The 26,783-nt window shown below is 49.1% G+C and overlaps 1 protein-coding gene and 1 long non-coding RNA gene across 6 annotated transcripts in view; one reads left to right on the top strand and one right to left on the bottom strand.

The window, feature by feature from the left end:
* MBP (myelin basic protein) overlaps positions 1–26,783 on the top strand; it is a 148,471-nt gene that overhangs the window by 12,788 nt on the left and 108,900 nt on the right. For all 5 annotated transcript variants that reach the window (XM_078348287.1, XM_035271388.3, XM_035271387.3 and 2 more), the window contains exon 2: positions 16,193–16,268. In XM_078348287.1, coding sequence (XP_078204413.1) covers positions 16,218–16,268 — 51 coding nt within the window. In that variant the 5' untranslated portion in view covers positions 16,193–16,217. The remainder of the gene's footprint in view (positions 1–16,192; positions 16,269–26,783) is intronic.
* Positions 7,474–13,456, bottom strand: LOC144579087 (uncharacterized). Its single transcript, XR_013525959.1, has 2 exons — positions 13,268–13,456; positions 7,474–10,689 (listed from the first exon to the last, which is right to left on the bottom strand). It is a non-coding gene; the product is annotated as an uncharacterized LOC144579087 (long non-coding RNA).

Genomic DNA, 26,783 nt, shown 5'->3' with positions numbered 1-26,783 from the left:
GGAAGTTCTTTATGTTTAACTGATAAATTGAATTTGCATTAGAAAGAATAACTCGTTGATGCTGGAGTGTGTTGGTGACAGTTTGTTTTTATTTGCATCATGTATTTTTGATACTTTCTCCACATTCAGAGAATCAGGTTTTATGTCCTGCATGTGAGCATCACTTCATCTGATGAGGAAGGTTTACGGATACTCGTTTTCCTCGTCTTTCTTATGTAGTTGAAAGCTAACATGTTTGCTAAACTCGCTTTCAAAGCAAAAAGTGATAGAGCTATGCTGCCCGCTCCTCCATACCGCAAATGTACCATCACTTTTTAAAAATTCCTGGGTGTCTGTGTACAAAAATACTGTGCTATGCATTTCAGGCACATTAAGAGAAAATAGATGTCGCTCTTCCCCTTGAAGTGCTTATAGTTTTGTTAGGAAACTTAGAAGTTCTCAAGTACGTTTCCCAAGGCAAAATATTTGCTCAATGCCCTGCCATGTGTGCAAAATGCTGTAGGGTTTCTTCAGAAGGGGGCTGTGCTCAGTAGCGTAGTGAAGTGGACTAGATGATGAGTAGAATTGGCAGAATTATATTGAATGGAAAATACACTGGCCAGACACAGTGGCTCACGCCTGTAATCCTAACAGTTTGGGAGGCCAAGACAGGTAGATCACCTGAGGTCAGGAGTTCGAGACCAGCCTGGCCAACATGGCGAACCCCTGTCTGTATGTACTAAAAATACAAAACTTAGCTAGGCATGGTGGTGGGCACCTGTAATCCTAGCTACTCGGGAGGCTGAGGCAGGAGAATCACTTGAACCCAGAAGGCAAAGGTGGCAATGAGCCGAGATCATGCCACTGCACTCCAGCCTGGGTGACAGAAGGACTGTGTGTGGATGTGTGTGTGTGTGTGTGTGTGTGTGTATGTGTGTGTGTATATATATATATAGAAAGAGAGAGAGAGAACGCAACGTTTTGGTCTCTTCCATGACACACTTCACTCTCAGTTGGCCTCCAGGGTCCCGGGAGCTCCCTGAGCTTCTCCCCGCTCCCCCTTCTGGGAGACTTCTCGGGACTCTGGCTGAGACTTCAGCTGGGATTCCCAGCTCATCGTCGGTGTAGCCGGCTCCTTTCTGAACTCGCCCCTCACCTTGTTTCTCGCCCGTCTCCTTCTTCGCACAGCTTCCAGAAAGGATGGCTCTCTTCTCCAGTTTTGGCAGCATTTTGTTTACAAGGGGCTGAAATGCTACGTTGCAAACTTACGTTCTGGAAAACTGTTAAAGTACGTTTTAGCCCCCACCGATGTCTACCATCGTGCACGGTCCTAATACTTACTTGTTCCATAAACTGAGAGGCGGATTCTGCCAGTTCCACTCGTCATCATCCAACTGATACACAGCAAGAGCCTGAGTTTTGCAGATGGCATGTGTCTAAATCTGTTCTCCACCAATCAGAAGCTAATGACCTGGGCATGATTTATTCAGCTTAAATTGTTGCCTGAAAATACCAGATAAATTAACTCAGTAATTTGACCAAAAAAGAAAAGAAAGAAAAAGACTCTCACATATTTTAGGAGCTAGGCTTCTCTCACTTACATGGGGTTGTGGCAGGCAGGGTGTTTTGGTTGTTTTATTCTTTTTTTTTTTTTTTTGGCTATCTGAAAATGTAATAAACTTGGGATAGCTTGAGAGCAAGGTTTATGAAATGTAAGCCCCAGCTGCAGTTGTCTTCCTAGAAATATAAAGAGGATAAATGGTATTTCAGAAACAGGCACAGCATGTCTATGGACAGCTTCAATATATCATTTTAGATTGCTGTGTGAAAGATGTGATTTTAAAAGAGAGATGATGATACTTTTATTCTGTCATTATTTTCCTATCTCAGGACATATTTGAAGAAAGGAGGATTTAAGCAAGCTATTACAAGCTCGCCTTATTCATTTCAGACTAGTGGCTGAGAATTTGTGCACACAGGGCAGGAGAACTCAGAAGGCCAGAGGCTGGCAGCAGCCTTCCTGAACACACGCGTTTAAATGCATGTAAGGGTTAAAGCCTCATTAGGGTTTATATTCATTAGTCCTAATACTAGTACTAAATGAACAGACAGCTTGAGAAGCAACACCAAAATAAACTGTACTGTAGGAACTTAGAGTAAAATCTTCTTTTTTTCTCTTCTTTTCTTTTTTTTTTTTTTTTGTTTGAGACGGTCTCCCTCTGTCACCCAGGCTGGAGTGCAGTGCCGTGATCATGGCTCACTGACCCCTCAATCTCCAGGACTCAAACGACCCTCCCACCTTAATCTCCCCGAGTAGCTGGGAGCACAGACAGACACACACTGCCACACCAGGCTAATTTTTATATTTTTAGTTTTTTGTGGAAATAAGCTCTCTCCATGTTACCCCAGCTTGTCTCAAACCCCTGGGTTCAAGGGACCCTCCCACTTGGTCTACTAAAGTGCTGGGAATGCAGTCGTGAGCCGCCGTGCCCAACCTTTCACTTTAATGGGAGGTAAATTAAAACATGGACGTTTCACACAATTTCAAAAACTAAAACAAAACTACTGCATTTGCTCCAGAAGATAGAAAAAGGTCCCAGAGGTATTTTTGTACGGGTTGATCTGATACAGTCATCTCACGGGAGCCTAAACCTCATAGATGCTATGTCATTTTACAGCATGTGTAGAGGAATTTGAACACTTTACCCTGATTCCACACAGGGGTTTATTCCTGGCCTCTTTCAGTGGAACGCCGCTGAATCACCACGACACCTGTGCTCAGAGGGCAGCTCCGAAGGTCAGCAACGGGTAACGTGGTTTTCCAAATCCCAGTATTTCCCCATCCTTTTCTTAGGCAAACTTTCTTGCCATTCTCTCTCTGGAATTTTCTGCTGTTGATGTGATGGACCTTGTGACTAACAAAGCATTTTATAAGATACTCTGGAGGCCCAGAGAAAGCCAAATATGAAAACCAGGAGGGAGAAGCCAGGCAGAGCAGCATTCATTCATTCATTCATTCCTCCATTCCTCCAAGCAGGCCTAGCTCAGGCCCAAATCAGCGCCTGGGGGGCTTCCAGAAAGGAAGAAAACGCCCCACACCAAGGCCTTGTCCTGGGTCAGTGCAGGTCTGAGTGCCCAAGTGCTTCTGGGTGTCACAACCCATGTTGCAGTCGCCCCTCTGCCGCCTCCCAGGTGTGGGCAGCGCGTCTGAGGTCACCTGCTGTGTGAGTCACAGCTGCACCGGATGCTGGGGGACCTGACCCAATTTTAGCAGTTTCTGTTTCACTAGCATTGGGAGGAAGCTTAGAGGAGCGTGTGTTCCCTGCATGAGGACTTTGAAACCTGCAGTGGACTCACAGAAGAACACACAAAGCGATAGTAAACGCTTTAGCATAGCTCACCCAAGACAAGGTAGAATGCGTGCTTCGGGGGCTGAGCACAGCTGTGCTCTTCCTGAATTGCAGGTCCTGCTCTGTCTCTGGAGACACTGGGGGTCCATCCCACCCTGTTAGGGTCCCCATCTGCCCTGGAGGAGGATCACCTGGGGGTGGCCTGCTCCCACTGCACCCTGGCCTTTCCCATGCCACCCCAGCGCCCTGTCTGTCTCCCGGGTGCTTCGCATCTGAGTCTTCAGCCTCGAGCTCAGGGAAGGCAGCTGGGTCCACAGCCACAACCACCGTGACTTTCTCTGCGTCCCTTCGTCCCGAGCACCCCAATTTCAGTGCCATGCCCCATTTCCTCAGGAGGCTTGCCCACACTGCCCTTGGGGTGTCCCTCGTTCCTCAAGAATCAAGGCTTTGGTTTTCCAGGAGGAGCCTTCAGTCCTGGCTCCTGTGCTCGCTCAGCTTCCTGGGGCTCACCAGACGGTCTCTGATCTCCACTGGAGGGTACTGAGCTGTGTGTGCGCGGCTTGGGTAAGAGGGAAGAGCCGGGGCTTCCCCTCCCATCTTCTCATCCTCCTGACAGGCATTTGTCAAGCACTTGCCGTGTGCCTACTGTGTGCTGTGTGCCTGCTGGGTATTGTGTGCCTGCTGTGTGTCATGTACCTACCATGTACCACGTGCCTGCTGAGTACTGTGTGCCTGCTTTATGCCTGCTGTGTACCCTGTGCCTGCTGTGTAACATGTGCCTGCTATGTACCATGTACCTGCTGTGTGCCTCCTGTGTACCTGCTGTGTACCATGTACCTACTGTGTACCTGCTGTGTACCATGTGCCTGCTGTGTGCCTGCTGTGTGCCTCGTGTGCCTGCTGTGTACCATGTACCTCCTTTGTCCTCCTGTGTGCCTGCTGTGTGCCTGCTGTGTGTCTCCTGTGTACCTGCTGTGTGCCTGCTGTGTACCATGTACCTTCTGTGTACCTGCTGTGTGCCTGCTGTGTACCTGCTGTGTGCCTGCTGTGTACCTGCTGTGTGCCTCCTGTGTACCATGTACCTCCTGTGTCCTCCTGTGTGCCTGCTGTGTGCCTCCTGTGTACCATGTACCTCCTGTGTCCTCCTGTGTGCCTGCTGTGTGCCTGCTGTGTGCCTCCTGTGTGCCTGCTGTGTACCTGCTGTGTGCCTCCTGTGTGCCTGCTGTGTGCCTGCTGTGTGCCTGCTGTGTGCCTCCTGTGTGCCTGCTGTGTGCCTGCTGTGTGCCTCCTGTGTGCCTGCTGTGTACCTCCTGTGTGCCTGCTGTGTACCTGCTGTGTGCCTCCTGTGTACCTGCTTTGTGCCTGCTGTGTACCATGTACCTCCTGTGTCCTCCTGTGTGCCTGCTGTGTGCCTGCTGTGTGCCTCCTGTATACCTGCTTTGTGCCTGCTGTGTGTCATGTACCTGCTGTGTGCCTGCTGTGTACCATGTACCTCCTGTGTGCCTCCTGTGTGCCTGCTGTGTACCATGTACCTGCTGTGTACCATGTACCTGCTGTGTGCCTCCTGTGTGCCTGCTGTGTGCATCCTGTGTGCCTCCTGTATACCTGCTGTGTGCCTCCTGTATACCTGCTGTGTGCCTCCTGTGTGCCTGCTGTGTGCCTCCTGTGTACATGCTGTGTGCTGTGGACTGTGCCAGGTCCTGGGGACACCGTGGTGACGAGACAGAGGCCCGGCTGGCGTCATCTCCTGTGGTGGGGGTGGTGATTGAGCACAGGCAGGGACGGGGTAGCAGAACGCCCAGGCAGTGACTCAGCCAGCTCTTCTCAACACCCCACAGGGTCCTGGTGGCTTCCAGGACACCTCGGGCCCTCTCCTCAGGCTTCCAGGTCCTCTAACTCCTGCCTGTCCTCGGCTGGGGCAGGTGATACCTCCACTGCCCAGCTCCAAGCCACAGCTGCCGCAGCTGCAGCTCAGATACCTACGGGACCGACTGTGGGCTTCGCTGTCCTCTGTCAGTCGCCCCTGCAGAGGGTCTAAGGGAAAGTGTGTCCACCGGGCAGCATCTCACAGCCAAGGGCAGCGTGAGTGTGTCCTTTCAGCACCCCGGGACAGCAGGGAGGAGCGCCACACACACACACACACACACACACACACACACCACATACACATCCTCCACAGACACTACACACAGACACACAGACACACCACACATAGATGCCACACACACACCACATACACAAACCACACACATCCTCCACAGACACTACACACAGACACACCACACATAGATGCCACACACACACACCACACACACAAACCACACACATCCTCCACAGACACCACACACCACACACATCCTGACAGACACATACCACAGACAGTCACTACACACACCGCACTCCCATGTGCACACACACTACAACTTTTGAAAGGTGAAAGGATACTGATCTTTTTAGTCCCAAAAATATGATGTAGAAATTTAATGGCATGCAGAAAACACTCAAAAAGTTCAAGTTCAAAATGTAAGCTCAGGGCGGTCTTACGTTCCTAGCATGCTCTGTGCACTCTAGGTGTTTATTCCTGAATTATTGATTTAAGTGCATTTCTAGTAACAGAGTTTTAAAAGATACTTCACTTCATGGCAGATCCCTGTAGTGCTTCATAATTGTTACCCTGTGATAGTTTTCATGTAGAAGGAAATGAGTTATGGAGTTGTTAATGTATTTTGAGTCTTCAGAGCATACATGGGACATGAAGGAGAAACCACCTCTCTAGCCTTTTGATTTACCACGGAGGCCTTTTCCGTGGTAAATCCAGGACTGTATGTGTCAAGAAACCAAAGGCAGGTCGTCAGGTCAGTGAAGTCACAAACTACGTAGCAGCCAGGAGCACAGCTCAGCTCCCGCCTATCGGTGTGGGTGTCAGGCCCTGCTGTGTGGACACGTGTTACTTGGCTGGAGTGCAGTGGCTTTAGCTCAGCTCACCGCAACCTCCACCTCCTGGGTTCAGGCAATTCTCCTGCCTCAGCCTCCCGGGTAGCTGGGATTACAGGTACGCGCCACCGTGCCCAGCTAATTTTTTTGTATTTTCAGTAGAGACGGTGTGGTCATGCATTACTCGGGCTTTCTGAGCCTCATGAGTTTCAACGTGGGGAGCGTAATAATAGCACTTGCCTCATGCGGTAGAGAGGACTAAGAAGCTATATTTCCAAGCTGTTCCATGAGCACCTGGCCCCAGTAAGCACCCCGTCAGTGTGGCTGCTATCCAAGGTTTCCTGAGCCCAAATCCAGCTCTGTTCAGTGCGTCATTCTGTCTCGTGCTGTGTCTCCCACTCTTTTCTTTAAATATAATTGTCACTTGCTAGCATCTTTTGTCTTTATAATGTGTTTTGTGAAGTTAAGGACTCAACCAATAAAATGCTGCATGTCCATGTGAAGACGCGGGGCCCCTGAGGAGATCAGCTCAGAGTCAGGTCTTCTGTGAGACGACAGTGAGGTTAATGACCACACATTGCATCCTTTTCTTTGGTTAGAATCTGGAAGGCTCTGGAAAGTTCCAGAAGGTTCTGAAAGGCAGTCGCCCAGTAAAATGCTGCATGCACATGTGAAGACGTGGGGTCCCTCAGGAGACAGCTCAGAGGCAAGTCTCCTGTGGGACCACAGTAAGGCTAATGATCACACATTGCATTCTTTCTCTTGATTAGAATCTGGAAGGCTCTGGAAAATTCCAAAAGGTTCTGAAAGGCAGTTGCCCAGTAAAATTCTACATGCCCATATGAAGACATGGGAACCCCTTAGGAGATCAGCTCAGAGCCAGTTCTTCTGCAGGACCATTGTGAGGTTAATGACCACATATTACATTCTTTTCCTTGATTAGAATCTGGAAGGCTCTGGAAAGTGCCAGAAGGTTCTGAAAGGCAGTCACCCAGTAAAATGCTGCACACTCATGAGAAGGCATGGCACTGGTTAGAAGGTGGGCTCTGAGCCAGGTTTTCTGTGAGACCATGGTGGGGTCTGTGGCCACACCACAGCATTCTTCTCCTCGATTAGGATCTGGAGAGTTCAGATCGACCATTCTACCTCCCTGTGACAGCAGCAAAGCTGAATACCTTTCCTATCATGGACTCCATGACAGGAATCTGTGTTTTCAGGAAGATTCCGTTTATTTTAGCCAAGACCCAGATGGCAGCTCTTATGTATATGCATGGCCTGAGCATGGGACCAACACATTAGTTCCCTGCACACAGACTCTCAAGAGCTGTCATGCCTGGTGGCAAGGAATGTGTGAGCTCCTCTGCAGGTGAATTAAAACATTGTTCTGTTACCATCAGCCTGGCTGTGAGCAATGCCTGAAGTCCGTGTGCTTCCTCTAGTTACTAAGACCAGGGCCCAGGGTTATGTTGACCCTGTGGACGGTGGTGTTGGCAAAGGCATGACTCCCTGCCATGCTCAGGAGGGACACATGGGCGGCCACAGAGGAGCAGCTGGTGCCGGGGTATAGTGTTCCTCTGACTTGATGGTGTGCAACCCAGGGACCTGTAAAATAGTAACCAGAAGTTTCCACAGCAGCTCGGGGAAGCAGCATCCACCATCAGGGCATTACAGATAAGGAGGACAGGGCCCACATCCTCAGAGCAGGCAGGGAGAGCAGGAACAGGAAGGCCCCGGCCAGGCACGTCTGCTGCAGGCCTTCCCGCTTCCTCCCTGCAGCCCATGGCGCGCCCTGTCCCAGCTGCCCGCCCCTGAGTTGGGTGGCTTGCTCACGGCACACTTGGAAAGGGGGCTTGGCCAGACCCGACCTACGTTCCTATGACTAAGCCCCACGTGACTGCTAAGCCACCAGGGATGCCCCGGCCACACAGCAAGGGTGTGCCACGTGTGCCTGCGTGACTCTGCCCGCCCCGTGCCATCCAAAGTCCAATCCCAGCGTGACGGTGTTGGCGTGGCTTGTCAGGACTTAATGCGGCAAGAGTGGCTTCCTCGTGACCTCGCTATTTTTGCACAGAGAATTTCGTAACTCTCCATGATGCTGCTAAACCTGAACCCCATACCTGTCTCAGACATGTGGATACATTCACAAGAAGTTTCAAATGCTAATCTCACTGGCACATGGATGAGCTGCTCTCTGACCTGCCTTCCTTTCTTCTTCAACAAAGTGCTTTGTTTTGGCTTAGACAGGCGACCCGGAGCAAGCTGGGAACGCTGGAGCCAGTAAGTTGCCGCCTGATTCTGATAATGGCTTTATCTCCAAGTCAGCTGATCCCGAAGCAGTGATTTCAAGGGACCGCAATCAGATTTCTGATAAACTCCACTTTTCTACAATTCCATCGTTTTCTTTTAAAATGATTTTGATAACTTTAAGGCCGTGCTCTACAGTGCCATAAATCCACTTGAATCTGCTAAGGCAGAAGAAAACAAAGACTAGTGATGATTACCTTATGAATGATAGTATCCGATACCTCAGAGAAGAAATCCCCGTGCCAGGAGATAGAGAAGCTACTTCCTTATCAGGCACTTCTTACATGGGTGGGTGCAGATTGGGTTTTTGGAACTCTTTTTGTTTGCAAGTACTGTGGAGGCCCTATTCCAGGGCTGGCTTCTGAAAAACACTGGGAGCCTGGGTCCCTCCTCAGTGTCTGTGGGAAGCTTGCTCTAGGACAGACCCGGGTGCCTCAGATGAGTTCTGACCTTGTCCTTTGTGGAGAATTCCTGGCTTGCAGGTGGTTCTTCTTCTGGGGCCCCAACACTGCAGAAGACTTGCTCATTGGCAGAATTGACTCACTGTTCAGAATGGGCAGAGAACATTGCCTGTGTCCTGTGGTGTAAGTCACTCCCCTGCCCCTCTGTGGGTGCATGAGGGGACCCCATGCATTTGTGGATTCTGTTCTATTAGGTCGATTTGTGCCACACTCAAACTCCGCTCACAGCCTCTGTCAGCAGGGCGTTTGCACAGCCATGCCCTCTGCCCGGAGCACTGTGTCCCTCCCCAGACCTTCACCTGCATCTTCTGCACCCTGGGAGCCTCCACTTACCTCCCACCTCCCTGCACGTTACTCTCCAGGGCTGCTGCGAGGCGAGGCGGCACCACAGGTGGGCATCCTGAAACAGCAGAAGCAGCCCCCACGGCCCTGGAGGCCAGAAGTACAGTCAGGGCGTTGGCAGAGTGCTCATTTTATTGGGTTTTGCTGATGTTGGCTGCTGTGTGCTACGCTCTGAACACACTGTGTTACGATACTACTTTTGGTCTGAGAAATCAAAATGATTGTCTACAGAACACAGGCTTCAATGCTTGGGTAACAATAGAATATCAGAGGAAGAGGAATGGAGGGAGGGATGTGGGTGGAGAGAGAAAGGGGACAAGGGGAGAGAGAGAAGAGAAGCCCCGTGACTTGGTTTCATTGATTTCTTTAAGATAGTTTTTGTTTCGTTTGTGAGTTTCTTGTTCTTTGACATTTGTTCTCCAGGGTTCTTTTTCAGAAGTCAGAGAAGCAGAGTTGCAGTTTCGCTGTCCCTCTGACTTGAGGCTGCCACTGTCCTGGCCTAGAGGGAGGGGATTATTTCCTCCCTGCAGGGACAGGGGGCGGGGTGTCTACACTCTTGCCAAGGCTGCCAAGCCAGGGCATGGTCTCCCAGGCAGTTTCCTGCAGCTGGGGAGATCACCTGGTCTCAGCATGTTGGTTGCGGTCCTGGTGAGTCCCACCCTGGGTGCTGGAGAGGAGGCAGAGGCCTCACAAGACGGAGTAGTCCCCTACCCAGGGCTCAGAGGACCCCAGGGCTCTCCCGTGGGGGTCTCCTTCCTGCCACCCACAGCCTTCTGCTGATCCCCCCGCCTGGCCTTTAGCGTCTCTACAAAGGGGCGTGACAGCCCTTTGGAATTTCTCCAGTTCCACTGTTTATTCAGGTTTTCTTATTCCCAGCATGCCAGGTCTGCGCCTCTCTCCGTCGATCTGAATTCGACTCCATCCATAGTTAACACACAGTTCGGGGTCAGAGAAGGCTTTTCCAACGTGTGCAGGTCCACAACAGCGTTTCCCATAGTTGCGTTATTCAAGAAGGGGTGGTTATGGCACCTCTAAGATACAGAGCCATGCCCATGAGCGCTGGGCTCCTCGGTGGATGCTGGGTGAGGCTGTGTTTCATCCAGCAGACCCACAGAGTGGTGTCTTCAGTGTGTGCCTCTGGAGCTTCTCCTCCCAGCCAAGCGTTGCCAGGCTTTCTCAAGAGGCTCTGAGGACCCCCAGACCCAGCGAGCGATCTCGCACAGGATTGGAGCAGCCACAAGGCAATACAGCCAGCTCACCTTTCAGGTCCAGTACACAGCGAAGACTCCAAAGCATGTGGGATGTTGAAAACATCACTCCTGGGATTTTAAAAAGCAGAGAAAGCAGAAAAGGTGCCATCATGACGGGCTCTTTAAACTCTGCCAGCATAAGTACAAGTTAAGACTCTGGGAAAGACAATAAGTGGATTCTGCTGGGTAGATTTTATTAAATTAACCATAATTTCTGTTTTATAATACATCCTTATGTGTCTGTTTAGGTATGACATGTTACAGTTTCCAAATACAGAAAAAGAAATATATTCTCTAATGTATTTGCTGCCTAGGGAAGTGTCTTCGAACAAAACTTCCACACACTCTTACGGGATACAGAAAGGCTGCAAGGGCTGCTGGGAAATGTGGCTCCTGCCCAGCAGCCAGGTGGCCAGTGTAAGTGCAAGGTGGGTGGTGTGGGGAGGAGGACAATTCTCTCCCTACATGAAGAAGGGAAGGGGGAGGAGTGGGAGAAGGTCCTTGTGACCCAAGTGTGGGAAACCTCTATTCTGAAAAAAAAAAAAAAAAATCACTTGTCATAGATTTTGCCCCTGATCTATATGAAGAAGGTTCTAAAACACAAATCACCTGCAGGGCTTCTGAAAGCAGAGTCCAAGCCCAAGAATGTGTGTTTCTAAAAAGCTCTGCAGTGCTTCTGAGCAGTCCCCACGCCACATCACGCTGCCTCGGGTCCGCTTCTGAGACCCTCAGCAGCCACATGCTTCTTTCATTGTGTTGATTAATAATTGAGGAACGTCTCGTCTTCAACCTGCTCTCATACTTTCCACGTGGGATATTCAGAATGTGAACAACATCCAGCTAACTCTGTTCATAACAAAATACATTCCGAGAGAGAGGCGTTCTCACAGCTAGATCCAGGCTTCTAAACTTTCGCAAATGTAACCTGTAACAGGGTTATTCCTGTAATGATCCAACTTAGCTTTATAGAAACGTGAGGGATAAAGCAAATCTTTGCAAAATGAACCCCATTATCTCCATAGAAACATTTACTTTAGGATTCCTTTCTTGAACATGGACTCAAAAAAAAATGCAATCAAAAGCATGTTATAAAAACAACGCCAAAAGAATCCTGAGTCTAAAAGTAACACATGTGTGATCTGTGTCCTACAGCATGGGTGTTCCCTGCAGCTCTGTACAGATGTTTTGCTAATAAGCCTCAACACACAATGACATGCAGAGAACATGTTACGAATTCCACACCGTCATGAATTTGACCTTGCATGCCTGTCAGCTACACCCTCAGCAGTGACTGTGTTTGCTCCTTATATTTTCAGCTTTGGGAGGGGGAGTCAGATGATCTGGGTAACCACGTGCCAAGTATCTAGGAAGACTTGCACTGGGGTCTTGTCTGTCTCAAGTACATTTATTTAAATAAGGGATTTCACAGTAATCTCATTGCTTGTAAAATGGCACTCAAAATTATTTCAAAAATCACCAGTTTCTCATCTTAATATTTGAACCCTTCTCTGACCTCTGGGGAGTAGCTGTTTCCTGAATGTGCTCTTCAGTCTTTTCCCTCTTTCCTCACCTCCCGCACCCCAGGGCACTTCGTGGGGTCTTAAAGCAGCAGCCACTGCATTTGCCCAGCTTTAGTTGTGTGTGTCGGATGAAGAGCTTTGTTGACGGGCAATTACAGGATGTAACTCCCAGGCTTCTAAAGGCACCTGGTGTTTTTAGCCCTTTATCTTCCTTTGACCATGTCAGGTTAGGAGTGGATGCATCTAGATGTGGGAAGACATATAGCGATCTCTGAACGTGTGTGGAGTAAATAGGAAGCGATGTTTCTGCAGCGGCTCGCCACTCACCCAGGGAACCCGGGACCTGGTGGAGGGAAGAGGAAGGCAGAAAGCAAGCAACCCTCCAGCACACCCCAACCCTCCCCTCAGCCCTGCCCAGCCCTGCAGCTCACGTGGGCTTCATTCTCACACCAGCGCAGAAACGCAGGTTTTATTACCTCCACTTTATGGGAAACTGAGGCTCAGAAGAGTAGAATCTTGTTCAGAGTCACCCAGACAGAAACTGTATTGAGACACAGGTGAGCCTCACCTGCCTGACTTGCACTGTAAAAAGTCAGAACTCCCTAGCGAATGAAATCAGCAAAATACCCAGGAGCAAGGCGTTTGATCCCCAGCGTTTCAGCTGGGAGCTCTTTCCCTGCACTGATAAGCTAGCTAGTTTTATCTATGCTGAGTTCTCCTGTGGCGCCGTCAAGGTGACACGTAGTCTTAAGCTGCTTTAGGTGCATTTTATTTAAAAAATTGTTGCTAACAGTGAACAACAGTGGACTGCTTCCTAGTAAATCTGGATGCCTGACTGTGCATATCCCCAGTGTTAGCCCTCGAGGTAACACTAAGTGCTGATAATCACATAAACATTAGCAAAATGTCCAGTAATCCCAGTGGCTGAATTGGATCTGGAAGTGAAGTCCAGGCTGGAAGTCCGGGAGGTCACGGTGGAATCTGAAATTCTGTCCCTCCCATCTAGCTCTTTGGCAGTTCTTCCTCCCTCTCTTGCCCTTTTCTATTATTTTACAAAAGGCTTCCTTAATTGCCCAAGAGATACTTCAGAGTCAGCTGCCTTTCCTTGCAGCCTTTCACTTGTTTACCTGATTTTTCTCTGGCTCTTTCAATTTTGATCAGTTGCAGAAATGAAATAAAAAAGATTTCCTCCAAGCATGCAGCTGCTTTTGTGTGCAGATGGATCTTTTCAGCACATTACAGAAACCAGCTGCCGGGCTGAGCTCTTCGCCCTGTGATAGTGAGATCTTCATTCTTCTCTAGCTCTTCTCTAAAAGGCAGACTGGGACAGAGTGTCGGAAGCTCATAAGGCAGACTGCCAGTCACTCATGATCTCAGCCACACGCTCTGTGGTTCCCTCTGTAGTGTGGTGAGACACGTCTCGCTTACCAATGCTCAGAAGCTGTTTCCACTGAGGCTTCCACATATCAAGTTGTTTTGTTCCTCTTGTCTTTCTTTTCCTGCTAGTATATGAATTTTGCATTTAAGGCTAGAATTAACCAATCCTCAAAAATGCATATAAATACATTTTCTTTTATATTAATCCAAGAGACCAATCAAATGAAAGTAAGTAGGCTTGTCTAACTAACTAGTCAAATCCAGCTAGATGTATTCAAAAGTCTGGACTTGAGTTATCTTCACCAATTCTGTTTCCAGTATTCCTGAGTTTTGTGAATCAGAGTTAAGATCAGTCATCCCAGGAGTAACCTAGAGGTGTGCTGTGAAGTCTGACAAATTTGATCGCAACAGACTGACTCGGAAGAAACATGACCCCTCTCCAAGGACCAGTTCAGCACCTTGTGGGTACATTTCAGCTGCATTCAAGAGCCCTTTGTCCAAAAATAGCTCTCTGTGTCTATCAGCATGTCCCCAAATACTTACATGTCCCACACTATTCTGATTTGGGACAAATCCTTAGAGCTTTGTTTTCTGGAGGGAGTGAGTGTTGCGTTTGGGTTTGCCTAGTCCCCGCATGAGGAGGTAGGAGGAGGAGGGTGAGAAATGGAGGAAGCCAGGGAGCAGGAAGGGGCCTGGGCAGGGGAGGGCTCCCCGGAGGCAGAGGTGAGGTGATGCCTGGGCCCGGAATAGGCACTTGGAGATCACAGCCAGTGAGAGGAGGTTCTTTGTGTCTGGATGGGCAAAATGCCTGAGCAGGTCGACATTGTCCACCTTCACTAAAGGAGGTTTCTTACCTGTTTTTACCTGTGTTTAGCTTTGAATAGACCACTTCTCATTTCTTAAACAGAAAGATGGGTTGACAGATATTTGATTTTATTCTATCAAATATGTCTGTCCGGCAAGCTCTTTAGTTCCAACACCACCACGTGGAATTAGCCGTCAGACTGCAGACTGACAGCCCCCGTGTACTCAGGGTTCAAAGCAGCCCCTCACAAGGAACACACTCATCCATGCTTAGACCCCAGAAGGACACAGTGAATTTGGTCTTAACCCATTCTTACCCAGGAGGGCCCCACTTGTGCAACAAACCTTCCTTTCCCAATGAGAAGATGGCCTCTGCAAGGTTTTTTTGGTTGTCCAATTTAAATAAATTGAGAAGATAGAAGCGCACTGGATGCTGAAGTCATCCGCAAAGGTAGCCTTGCGTTTTTCAAATCACACGCATCAAACTCTGATGGCTCTTTTCAGTCTCACGCCACGAAGCTTGGGGTTCATGCAGCCGGCTGTGTTCATATCATCACTAGAACCGCATGTGACTCACCAGAGCATCATCTGTGGGCACTTTGACCTGAGTTGCTTCAAGTCCGGCATGTTGTCGACCTCCCTGCATGAGGCCCTCACGGGAAGTCTTTACGGCAGGCCCCCGTTTTCATCTACACGTGATGAAGGTGGGTGGGTCTTCACTCTGCGGTGGCCGGCCGTGAGTCACCCCCACACACGTGAACGGGGTGGGGCCCGGAGTGGCCACTGTGCTGTCCGCGTTGGCTTCTCTTCTCAGCAACCCTTCCAGGGGCTGTGGGCTGCTGGGGGTGCCTGCCTGCGGAAAAGTGTCCTCAGCTAGTCCTTCCTGAGCCACCAAAAAGGGACCCGGTAATGTGGGAGATGGAAAAGCTTGGCTGTCAGGCGATTCTCTTTTCGAAAGAGCAACCTTTGAGGAGCACAATTCGCCTTGTGTTTGGGCATCTCTAGTATTTTGGGGAGTTCAGGAGATGGTTCATCTGGTTCCCTCACAAGGAAAGCTGTTCCTGGGTTCTCACGAGGATCCATCCATCAAGGAAAACATGTCATTGTCCTTAAACACTCTGGTCAGCTGCACCCAGCTTGGGGCTGATGGTTCCAGTGGCCGTCAGCTGATCGGCCCCAAGGCCAGGGCAGGTCCCGCAGGCAGGCTGGGAGGAGCAATTTCCTTGGAATCAGTGCGGCTCAGTGCTTCCCTTCTTTGCATATCTTGGGGAAAAATCATAAATGTGCTGCTAAGCTTGGGGTTAGAAACTAAAAATAAGGAGTGGCATGCTTTTTTCATCCAACTTTCCCTACAAATTCTGCAGATTCTTTGGACACTTGTCTGTTAAGCAATCCTTGGTCTGATGTTGGCTCTTTCTGTGCTCACATGGTTTTTTTAAAAGCAACAAGCACAAATATCTTCTTATTACCTTTTAGTTGTAGAAGAGTGTCTGCACTTTTCTGACATCTCAGCTCATTACAGTACACCCGTGTGTGGGATGTAATTCTCTGTGTGTGTACATATGTATGTATGGACAGATAGGTAGATTATTTCTGTACATGTACACACATCTGCAGGATTTCTTGAAGTGTGTTACTGAACAGGATCTGGACGTTGGCGCAGTTCTGTGTTCGAGCTCTTGGCATGAGATGAAAAGATAGAATTTGTTAATAAGATGACCTGGGCGTGTCCCTCCAGTTCTCAGAGCTTTGGTGTCCTCTTCTCAAAAGTGGGCATCATATATCTCACAGGATTGTCTTCCTGATTGAAAAACAACATAAAAAACTAAGAATGCTAGACTTAAGGCTAACACTTTCTCTTTCCCTTTTAGCCTCTGAAGGGCTGATCTATTCAGGATGGGAAACCACGCAGGCAAGCGAGAGTTAAACTCCGAGAAGACCAATACGGTAAGACATGAGCTGATCCTAAAGATGTGCGTGTTGTTTTGTTATTAAACACACATCCCCTTGGTGAGTCAGAGGCCAAGGGCATGGCTCTTGCCGCTGCACTCTTCCCTGACAGCTGGGTAGAAGCCTGGTCCTTGTTATTAGGATTCATTGTTACTAATTTATTGAGGAAGATTGCGTGGCAATAGGTAGGTCCTGACCTTGCCAACAAATGAAGGAATGAAGAAAGGGAAGGAGTTAGGAAGGAGAAAGAAAGGGAGGAAAAAAGAGACACAGAGAAGGAGAAAGAGGGAAACAAGGAGGAAAGGCAGACGAAGCAGGCTGTGCTCTCGGTCCATGCTGTATGATTGGTCCTAGAAGGCTCAGGAGGTTCTAAGAGAGGAAAGAGATCGTAAAAATCCCTTTGCTCTTTCGCAAAAATACTTTTGATTTTTTAACATTTTTCTTTTTTAGATAAAGATATTTCCAAACCGCATTCTGTCTAATTAGCGGCTGGTTTGAAAGAGCATAAACATTTATACCGGTTCATGAACGGTGAAACACGTCAGATTTTCTTTTAGCTCAAAAACCTAATTTCATCTCCTAAGGTCCCACTCCTTTCTTCTCACCCACCATGGAGTGTGCCTCTGACTTTTCCCTGTGGTCTGGTTCGGGGAGAACTCACTCTGAATCCCAGAGGTCTGGACAAAGGATGGGAAATACTCAGGCTGTTCTCTTGGACCTCTCCTAAATCCATAACCTGCTTTCTCCTGCATGCAGCTGCTTGGCTCCTCACCGGCTGTCCTTCCTCTGGGGTCATGCTCTGCCCTGACTGCACATTGGAATCTCCCAGAGAGTTTTCAGATCTGCCAGAGTCTTTTCCCACCTTAGATCCCGATGTGGACGTGGGCATTTTTCAAAGCTCTCCAGGCTTGAGAGCCAAGGTTCCAGGTTCCTCCTGCTCCTATGTGTCTTGTATTTTGGCTGCCAGGGTTGGATCATCACCCTCCTGCCCCCAGAACTTCCAGGAAGTCCTTAGCGCAGACTACAGCCCAAGGTTCTCAGCCTCTGGCTCCAGCCCTTCTTTATCCTCACTGTGACTGGCCCTTTCAGCGGCGGCTCCTGCACAGCCCGTTCCTAACCCTTACCACAAAACATTTGGAAAATACAGTTCATCAAACAGGAAACTGCAAATTAAAAATCATTCAAATCCTTCCGGCTACTAGGAATTCATCTCTTTATATTTCTAGCACGGCATTCACCATTGTCTGTCTTGTTTGAAGGCACTGGCTTCTTTTGTCTGATTTGGATTCTCTGCCTTGCCGTCGATTCCCCTGTAGTGTCCTCAGTCAGGGTTCTGGGCCGTTTTCCCACTGATGCTCAGGACAGATGATCCAAGGATGTTGACAAGGACACAGATGCCCAGGGGTCCTCGACATCTGTCTTTCTGCCCACCCTTCTCTCTAGACCAGAGAATCATTTCCGATTTTGAGGAATAAGCCTGCCATTGTGCACAAAACTGTAAACCCACCCGAATTTGTATGGGGGGCCCTTGCTCTTGGTCCATGCCGTGTGATTGTCCTAAAGGTATCAGGAGGTTCTCGGAGAGGAAAGAGATGATAAAATTCCTTTGCTCTGATGCAAAAATACTTTTCATTTTTCAACATTTTTCATGTTTGAAACATATATAATTTTCCCTCGAGGGAAATTATTCCATTTCTTTGGTACTTTAATTCAACATAAAATTATGCACGCTCCAACTCGCGGGCGATGGTGGTGCACTAGAATGTCTGGCTGCTGAAGATGGGCTAGCGTTAGGGTCGGGGTGACCCCCGACTTACACCCAGCATGCTCTAGAAATGTGCACAGAATTGCACTAATTGAATGTCAGTCTTCAGACCTCTTTACCGTGGTCCGTAGTGCATTTTTATTTAATAATAATAATAAACTTAGAAGAAATGGGACCTTCTCTGATCTGTACTTGGCCTCAGTTTCTGTATCAGCCACGTGGGTAATTTTCCATGATTTGCTTTCAGTTCATCTGTGGAAGGCGAACAGGTGACTACATACTGTTCCTGTTTACAGATTATCTCAAAGTGATAAGCAGTGGTTTCTTACCTAATGATTTAGAAAGTCCAATTTTATGAATATGTAAATGGCTCTAGTCAATGTTGAAGGGGGGGTCACTCATGTTATTCAGCCCATACTTAAACTACATTGCTGGTAATGTCATTTTATAATTAACACTATCATTTAACCATAAATGTAATAAGTTACTAATTTATTAAGAACATGGCTTGGATACAGTATCCACACCAGGAAGACTGTTTCAGCTAAAAACGGAAGTAGAAAAACAGCTCTGCTCAGAGGTCTCCAGGCTGCTAACACTGATGGCATTTTAAGTCTTAGAATAACTGATTTGCACCTCGAGTTTCTGTAAAACTCTGTGTGGCTTTCAGTTTCGTTCCTGGTGTTGACGCTGTAAAATACCCGTGTGTATTTTCCGTTCGTTCAATGTTGTCAGAGTCAGATTCTGACAATATTAAAACCCCAGCAAAGCCCACACTCAGGATTTTGTTTTCTGAAGTCTCATGTTTAAAGTTCCGATTATTTAAAAACCTCAAAAATGGGAAATTTTAAAACTGTGGTTCCTGTAGGTAGTTTAAGAAGAGCTTTTATTTTCTTTACACCTGATGGGAAACATTTTCGTGCCTTTCCAAGTATGTGCTCTGCGACGCTGCATGACTTCGTGGAGCGTTTAAACTTGAACCACAAAAGAAAAAGTGCCACCTACCACCCTGTTCATTTCTGTGTGTGATCCTGGGGTGCATTTATTTTTCCCCTTAGGAGAAAGTCAAGGAAAGCTTCTGTCAGTTTCAGGGGCTGGTGACTGATCTGCCAGCAGGGAAGGCAGGTGCAGTGGGGGCTGCCCCGTCCACCCTACACACGCCCTCTGTGGAGCCGCCCCTCTGCCTGACCCAGGCTTCTCAGGGCCCCCTCCCTCCTGCCCTGCTGCCATCTTCTCCACCCGTCCCCACCCACACTCAACGCCTCTTTCCTCTGCCTAGAGCCTGCAGCCTGCCGAGTGCTCTGATGCAGGTCATAGTGATTTGCTTATCATCCGGCTAATTCCCCTCCAACATCCAGGAGGGAACTTTCCTCTCTCTTTTGTCTCCATCCCTAAGCCTGGAGCAGCCCCAGCACTTAACTGGCTCACAGATGTTTCAAAGAGTAAATGAATCATACCGACTTCCTAACTTCTTTTTCACATAAAAGCGGTTTCCTGAGCAGGCTCTGGGTGCTGCTGCCTGCTGGGGACGTGGTGGCGAGGCCTGGTCTCTTGCCTGCAGCAGCTTCCAATCTCCTTTGCAAGTTTTGCCCTCAGTGACTCAGGGCCTTGAAATCTGCTGCTCTCTCATCCTGAATAAGCCACATCAGGATATAAGAGGAAGCGGGACTAACTAAAGGGTTAACTGTGGAATTTCTCTGAGTTGCAGTGTTCGTCCAGTCATGTGGGCACAGTTCCCAGGTGACCAGTGGTTGAGGCACCTTCCCAGGCCAGTTGACGGTCAGAACAGTCAGAACAGGGAGTAACACGTATCAGAGGGGCGAGGAGGCTGCACTCCTGACACCTGACTCACTCGTGTGGATGAGCATGACTTCCTCCAGGCAGGCACAGGTTCGGCGCAGGGCTCTCCTTCTCAGAAATGAAGACATCCCTGTTCTGCCTTTCACTCCCTATGTCTTTTAAAGTTTCAGGGAAATTTGGTTTCCAAATGGCCCTGCCTCACTATTTTACCAGCTTTTTATCAATGTGCCCATCTTGTATTTGGTTCTCTGTCTTGCTACAGAACTTAGCAGAACCCAAGAAGGAAAGGGTGCCAGCTGCCCTGGAGAACCCAGGGACATGCCTCAGCACCAGGAGGGGACAGGCAAGACCCGCCCACAGAGGGACACCCGCAGTCTTTGCCTGTCCTTAGGACAGAAGACATTTGGCTTCCCTAGCCACCAGAGGAACTCGTTACCTTTTGGCAGTGTGAATCAAGGGGGTTGGGTGACTGCCTTTGGAGGATCAGCCAGTGCTCAGAACACTACCTGCGTCCTTAGCCAGGCTGCTTGCAGCTTCTCCCTCTCAGCGTTCTCTGAATGCTGTGGATCTGATGACCTGTGGGCTTGGTCTTTGGGGTTTTCTGGTGATAGCTAAGCTTCCTGGGGATGATTCGCTACGTGTTAAAAGCACCAAACAAGGCCAAGTGCGGTGGCCCGTGCCTGGAATCCCAGCACTGTGGGAGGCTGAAGCAGGTGGATCGCTTAAGCCCAGGAGTTTGAGACCAGCCTGGACAACAAAGTGAGACCCTGTCTCTACAAAACAAATCAAAAAATGAGCCAGGCATGGTGGTGTGTGTCTATAGCCTCAGCTACTCAGGAGGCTGAGGTGGGAGGATCACCTGAACCTGGAGGAGTCAAGGATACAGTGACTCATGGTCACACCACTGCATTGCAACTTGGGCAACAAAGTACAACCCTGTGTCAAAAAAAAAAAGCAAAACCCGCATGCACACACACAAACACACACACACACACACACACACACACACACCACCTATCAAGGCCAGCACTTGCACTGTATGAGTGCCTCTGTGAGCCAGGGACTTCGCAGACATTGTCTGCATTGTGTGTTGCACCAGTTCTGGGGCTGCCACAACAAACAGCACAGACTGGGTGGCTTCAGCCACAGTCCCGAAGACCGAAAATCCCACATCGAGGTGCCAAGGGCTGGTTCCCTCCGAGGCCTCTCCTCTGCTTGCAGGTGGCATCCCCTCTTACGTCCTCCAGTGACCGTCCCTGTGTGTGTGTCTGTGTCCTCATCTCTACTTAGAAGGACACCCTCACGTTGGATCAGGGCCACCCTACTCCAGCGGGACCTCATCTTCATGTCATGACCTCTTCAAAGGCACCATCTCCAAACAGTCATGTGGCGAGGCAGTGAGGGTGAGGACATCAGCGTGTGGCTTCGGGAGGAGCACGGTTAAGCTTATCACATGTGTTATTCACCTGAGCAGCGGCTGCACAGTTCGAGAGACTAGAGAAGGAGAGCGCTGGGATTGGCATTTGCTCCACGTCTGATGCCTCCTGGGGAAGGGACTCCATACCGGCTGTCTCTGCCCTGTCCTCAGAGACAGCAGAGCTGGTTTCTCTTCTGTGGACTTGGGTCGGGCGCTTCCTGTGCAAGCTTCCTTCTTCCTGCCTCCTGCCGTGGGCCCCTCCCAGGGCAGGCGGGCACCTGCAGAGCGCTCATCTCCCCGTGCTGACTCATGGCTTTTAGCAGTCCTCCCCATGCTTAGGACCCTCCAAGGATCGTGTTCATTCTCCCAGGGACTGAGACTCAGAGCTGGGTTGGGCCTGCCCAAGGCCCGGTAGCAAATGGAGGGGAAGCCAGAGAGCAAAGCCAGGCCTGGAGCCCCAGGTCACACAGCCACACAGAAACAATGCCCGCATGGAAGTGTACATCTTCTAGTGGACACAGAACATGTAGGAAGACACAGGTGAAATCATTTTAATGTCATGTCATTTCTTTAACCTAAGAAACCCCAAATGTCATGTAAGCACAGAATCCACATAAAAATTGTTCATGAAATGGTTTATAATTCTTTTCTCATGAAGTCCTCACACTCCGAGATATATTTTAACTCATGGTGCAGTGTGGCCTGGCAACGTCTCAGGTGTTTGGTGGACACACGTGGCTGGGACCCCAGGTCTGGGCAGCACAGCTCCACCCCTGGCTGTGCCCACACACCCTGCCATCTAGCCGGGCAGAACATGCTGAGACCCACCCCCCCGCCCAGAATAGTGTACGTCACCCGGTTCACCATCCCCTTTGTGCACGGTACCCATTGGTTGATAAATAAGCAATTTCTAAAGAAGACAGAAAAAAATGTAAATTACCAATATTTTTCCCTGAGAGATGCTTACAGGTCCAGTTTTTCACACACTCCACCTCCCCTTGTATGAAATGAGTTGGGATTGATAAAGATGAGGAGGGGAAGAGGTTGTGGGGGAGGATGGAGTGGAGGGGAGAGAAGTGGAGAAGAGGGAGGGAGAAGGAAGAGGAGGAGGGAAAAGGAAGAGGGGGAAGGAAGAAGGGGAGGAAGAGGAGAGGGAGGAGCAGGGGAATGGGCCCGGCCAGTAAACGCAGTTCTGAGGGCTGCCATTGCGGAGAAGGAGCCAGGAACGGCCCATTTATATCTGCCCAGACTCAGGGGCAGTTTTGTGCCAGTGCGAGTGATGTTTGCCAAAGTGTGCCCAGTCCCAGGTCCCACTCTGCCCTTCCTTGGCGGTGCCTCAGAGCCCTCCAAGCCCATATGGCAACACAGAGGGACCTCAGCCCAGGTTCTGAACCAAGAGCCGTGGCGGAGCCCTGCAGGTGTCATGATATTTATCAACTTGCCTTGTCCCGAATTTTCTCTAATGGCAGACAGCCTGTTTCTAGTTCGTGAGTGGATCGGTTGTGCTCTTTACCAGTGCAGGTGAAAATTAGCTGTTTAGGACCGAAAGGAATGTTTCAAAGGTTAGTTTGTTCATTCCTGCATGCATGCATCCCTACACATACACACCATAAATACTTTTTATTAAATGCCTGCTCCGCACAGGACACTGTGATAAACGTTGTAAATGAAAACTTTGGCTTCACACCAGCTACTTAGGGGATCTTGGGCAAGTTGTTTTCTCTCTGCTCACTTAAGACGATACATGGTAGGATGCTAACACCATGTAAAGTGAGTCCGCGTGTGTGGTGCCCTTAGAACAGCCCCTTGTACAGAGCAAGTGGTATGTGTTGTTTGCTGTTAGTCATTTTCTTCTTCTTGCTATTGCGAAAGAAAAGCAAGTCCCTGTATCTGTCCTCAGAATAGCTCGCAGTCTAATCAGGAGACCAACAAAATTATGAAACCACATTCAGAGCAGGATGGATATGCAGGATGGAAGCCGGGCTCCCTGGGGCTGTGGAGCCCTCAGGCTGTCAGGAGAAGCTGCAGGGAGGGCTTGCATCAGAGGGAGAGACGGGGGTATCCTTCCCCATTTCCCAGTGTTGAGACAAGCATAAACAAATCTTTAAATACTGTACTTTTAAAAAATATTTGATCTGGGGCACCTGCTGCAAACCTCTCCCACTCAGGATCATCACGGTGGTAGGGTCTGGGTATCCCCCAACACCGGCTCCACCCAGTCCAGCTTTACCCCAGAAGAGCTCTGCCTTCCAAAACGCCTGGCTCTGCAGACACATCCAAATGCAACTCACAGAGCGATTGCTGCGAGACAGCCACCCTTTGTGATGAATCCACGCCACCATCTGGGTGGCTGGCGGCTCTTTATGCATCTCAATTTCTGAGAGGATGCCCGCTGGGCGAGGCTGCAATTTAACACAGGTTGGAACCGTCTCAGGCTGTGTGGAGGACGTCTGGCTCTGCAGATGGCCCTGGCTGAGACTCTGTCTCCCGAGGGTAGCTGCACTCCCGGTGAATCCTGGAAGCACTAAGCTCCCTGCTTCCCTAGGGCATCGCCCGGAGCAGCACTGTCCTGCGTAAAAGAGTGCCAGTGGCATCTTTTGTTAAGTTGAGGAGATGGTGACTGGTAGCTGAGAGGTAGGGAGACCATCAGGAGAGCTAAGCAGGGAGAAGGTCCCAGGAGGAGAAAGTTGTCCACAACAGGAAGACCTAGCAGAGGGGTCCCCTCTGCCCGGCCCCTCCAGACCCCATCTTCACAGGGCGGAGAGCTGGGGTCCCAGCATCTGTGAGCCATGACCTTTAGGAATTCACCTGAATGATTACCCAAAGGATCTGGGGGATCCCCTGCCCCGAGCTGGCCCACAGTGGGGCTCACTCATGTTACACAGTTGGGGGTTGTCAATGAAGGTTCCGAAACAGGCCTGGTCTCTGGGGACCCTGTACTCTTCCCCAGTGCTCTCTGCTCCCCCACTTCCCACCAACCCAAAGGAGTGGGGTTTGTAGTACCCCAAGTTATCTGTCAGCATTTGAATTCTTTCACTTTGGTTTCGTGAACACTGTCTCAATTCACAGGGGAATGAACTTGGAGAGGTCTAAAAAACCTTATTATTTATTTTTCTCATGTGAAACTCACAAGGCTTGCTAATTAGAAGCAATAAGCCCAGAACCTTAAGAAATGAAGACCACCTGTAGTTTATCTTCACACACTTTTACACTGCCCAAAATGGGTGAAATCAATTGGTAAGCTCCTAAAACATTCCAAAACCTAACAAGCAATAATATCTAAAAACCTGCTTTCATCTGTGGGTGGACTAAGAAAAGGGAGCCTCTGGGCTTTCCCTGGTAATATCTGGCTCAGAAAGGTTCTACAAAGATGCCTAGCCATGTTTCGGGATTTCTCTTATTTAATCAGCTTAAGAAAAAAGATGCCATACTTAAAAATAAGGTCTGAGAGCTGCCAAAATCGTACCTAAATTTTACAGTGGGGAGTGACTGATTGGTCTGTTTGGTGTTCCAGATTCCACTGATCTTTTTATTTAAGCTGCACGTCGAATCCAAGTACAGGCAGGAGCAGTGAGGCACCCGCTCTGCGCCTCTCAGGGATTGTCACGCCCGCTGCAGAATCCGCTCTGTATTTAACTATCATCAAAACCCAACTCTTTCTTGATGACATTCTCCAGATACTATTAAAATGACATTCTGAGAAATGAGACATTTAGTTTGCAAATACACACAAAGGCATTGAAGCAATTCAGCCCCTTCCATCAACATGTAAATAGCATCTTTCACTTTGATGGGAAAAACACTTTTCCTTTAAAACTACTGACAGCCCAGCTGTGGAGTGTCACTGACTTTTTACAACTAGGAGTTATTTTCTCACGGCCATTCCTTTATGGAGTCATAAATCCTGCAGCATTTTATCCTACGTGCAGGAGACGGTTAGGGTATTTAACATCTTTAGTGAGTTCCGTTCTGGTCATGCCATCCTCAGGAATGAAAGATGGTTATACTTCGAGCCATCACTAGCTCACAGCTGCTTTATGCAGTCATCTCTCTCCACGGTAAAATTAAGTCCAGTGAGCGTGAACTTTGTTTTTGCTGACGGAGGTATCCTCAGGCCCAAGTAGTGCGTGCACATAGGGGCTGCTGACGGTGAGGACTCGTTAAAGGAAAGAATCCTAACCACCCAGGGTGTCTACGGAACATCTCCAGACATTGTCCTGCCACAGGTCTGGTAGCGACAAGACTGGGTGACATCTGAGGACACATTGCAAAGGGGGCAGGTAGCCGTCCATCCTCCCTTGGAGAGGAGCAGAGGCGGGACTGAAGCCCAGACCCTTCAAACCTCCAAGTCCAATGTTCCGTTTTTCCCTCCCTCACACTTCCTCTACAATTACGTGCTGAAACCGACCCGTCACCATAAAGGGAAGACAGATCACTCAAAAAGTCAATTCCTTCCAGTCATCCAAACCCACGCCTGGCTTGCTGTGACACAGCTGTCAAGCCATTGGGCTCCACGCTCCCCGGGAAACCTGCCTTTCTCATCTGACTGCAGTGTGCTGGCAATTGTCAGATCTATACGTGTAAAATTTCTATTTTATAGTAAGTCACATCAGCAGATTGAGAACTCGTGTAATTCTTAAATTAGTTGTTTAATATGTTTTAAAAGCTTAGGGAACTGAAAAGTAGGGGTAAAGACACTCACCAATCTAGTCTGACCCTTGGATACGTGGAAGTAGTGAGCAATGCCTAGAAAATTCTTAGAGTCTATGGGTGCAGGCAGGCTTTCTATTGTACCTTATCTTCAGCAGAGTTTAGAGCACTTTTACATACACAACAAACCTCTAGAAGGCTCCCCTTGAACTCAACAGCAGAACGTTAGACGATCTCTTAGCAGGTAGACAGCAGACGATCTCTTAGTAGGTAGACAGCAGGCGGTCTCTTAGTAGGTAGACAGCAGGCGGTCTCTTAGTAGGTAGACAACAGGCGATCTCTTAGTAGGTAGACAGCAGGCGATCTCTTAGTAGGTAGACAGCAGGCGGTCTCTTAGTAGGTAGACAGCAGGCGGTCTCTTGGTAGACAGCAGGCGGTCTCTTAGTAGGTAGACAGCAGGCGATCTCTTAGTAGATAGACAGCAGGCGGTCTCTTAGTAGGTAGACAGCAGGCGGTCTCTTAGTAGGTAGACAGCAGACGATCTCTTAGTAGGTAGACAGCAGGTGGTCTCTTAGTAGGTAGACAGCAGGCGGTCTCTTAGTAGGTAGACAGCAGGCGGTCTCTTAGTAGGTAGGCACACACGACGTAGTGACAGCTCCCACCTGCTGGCAGCTCCATCCGGACACTCGGCTGTAGCACCGGCCAGTGGGACTTTCTGCAGTGATGGGAATGTTCTGTATCTGGGCCTCCTGGAAACACGTTAGCCTGTAGACACCTGTGGCGCACAGCACATGAGATGAGACCCGTCCAGCTCAAAGACTGTTTGTAATGTCCTTTATTTTTAAGTAATTTACATGGAAGCGGCCACAGTTGCGAGCGG

This window comes from Callithrix jacchus, chromosome 13 (assembly GCF_049354715.1).
Source record: "Callithrix jacchus isolate 240 chromosome 13, calJac240_pri, whole genome shotgun sequence".
Taxonomy (NCBI): Eukaryota; Metazoa; Chordata; class Mammalia; order Primates; family Cebidae; genus Callithrix; species Callithrix jacchus.
Note: the sequence above shows the minus strand (reverse complement) of the source record. Positions and strands in the feature narration are given on the sequence as shown.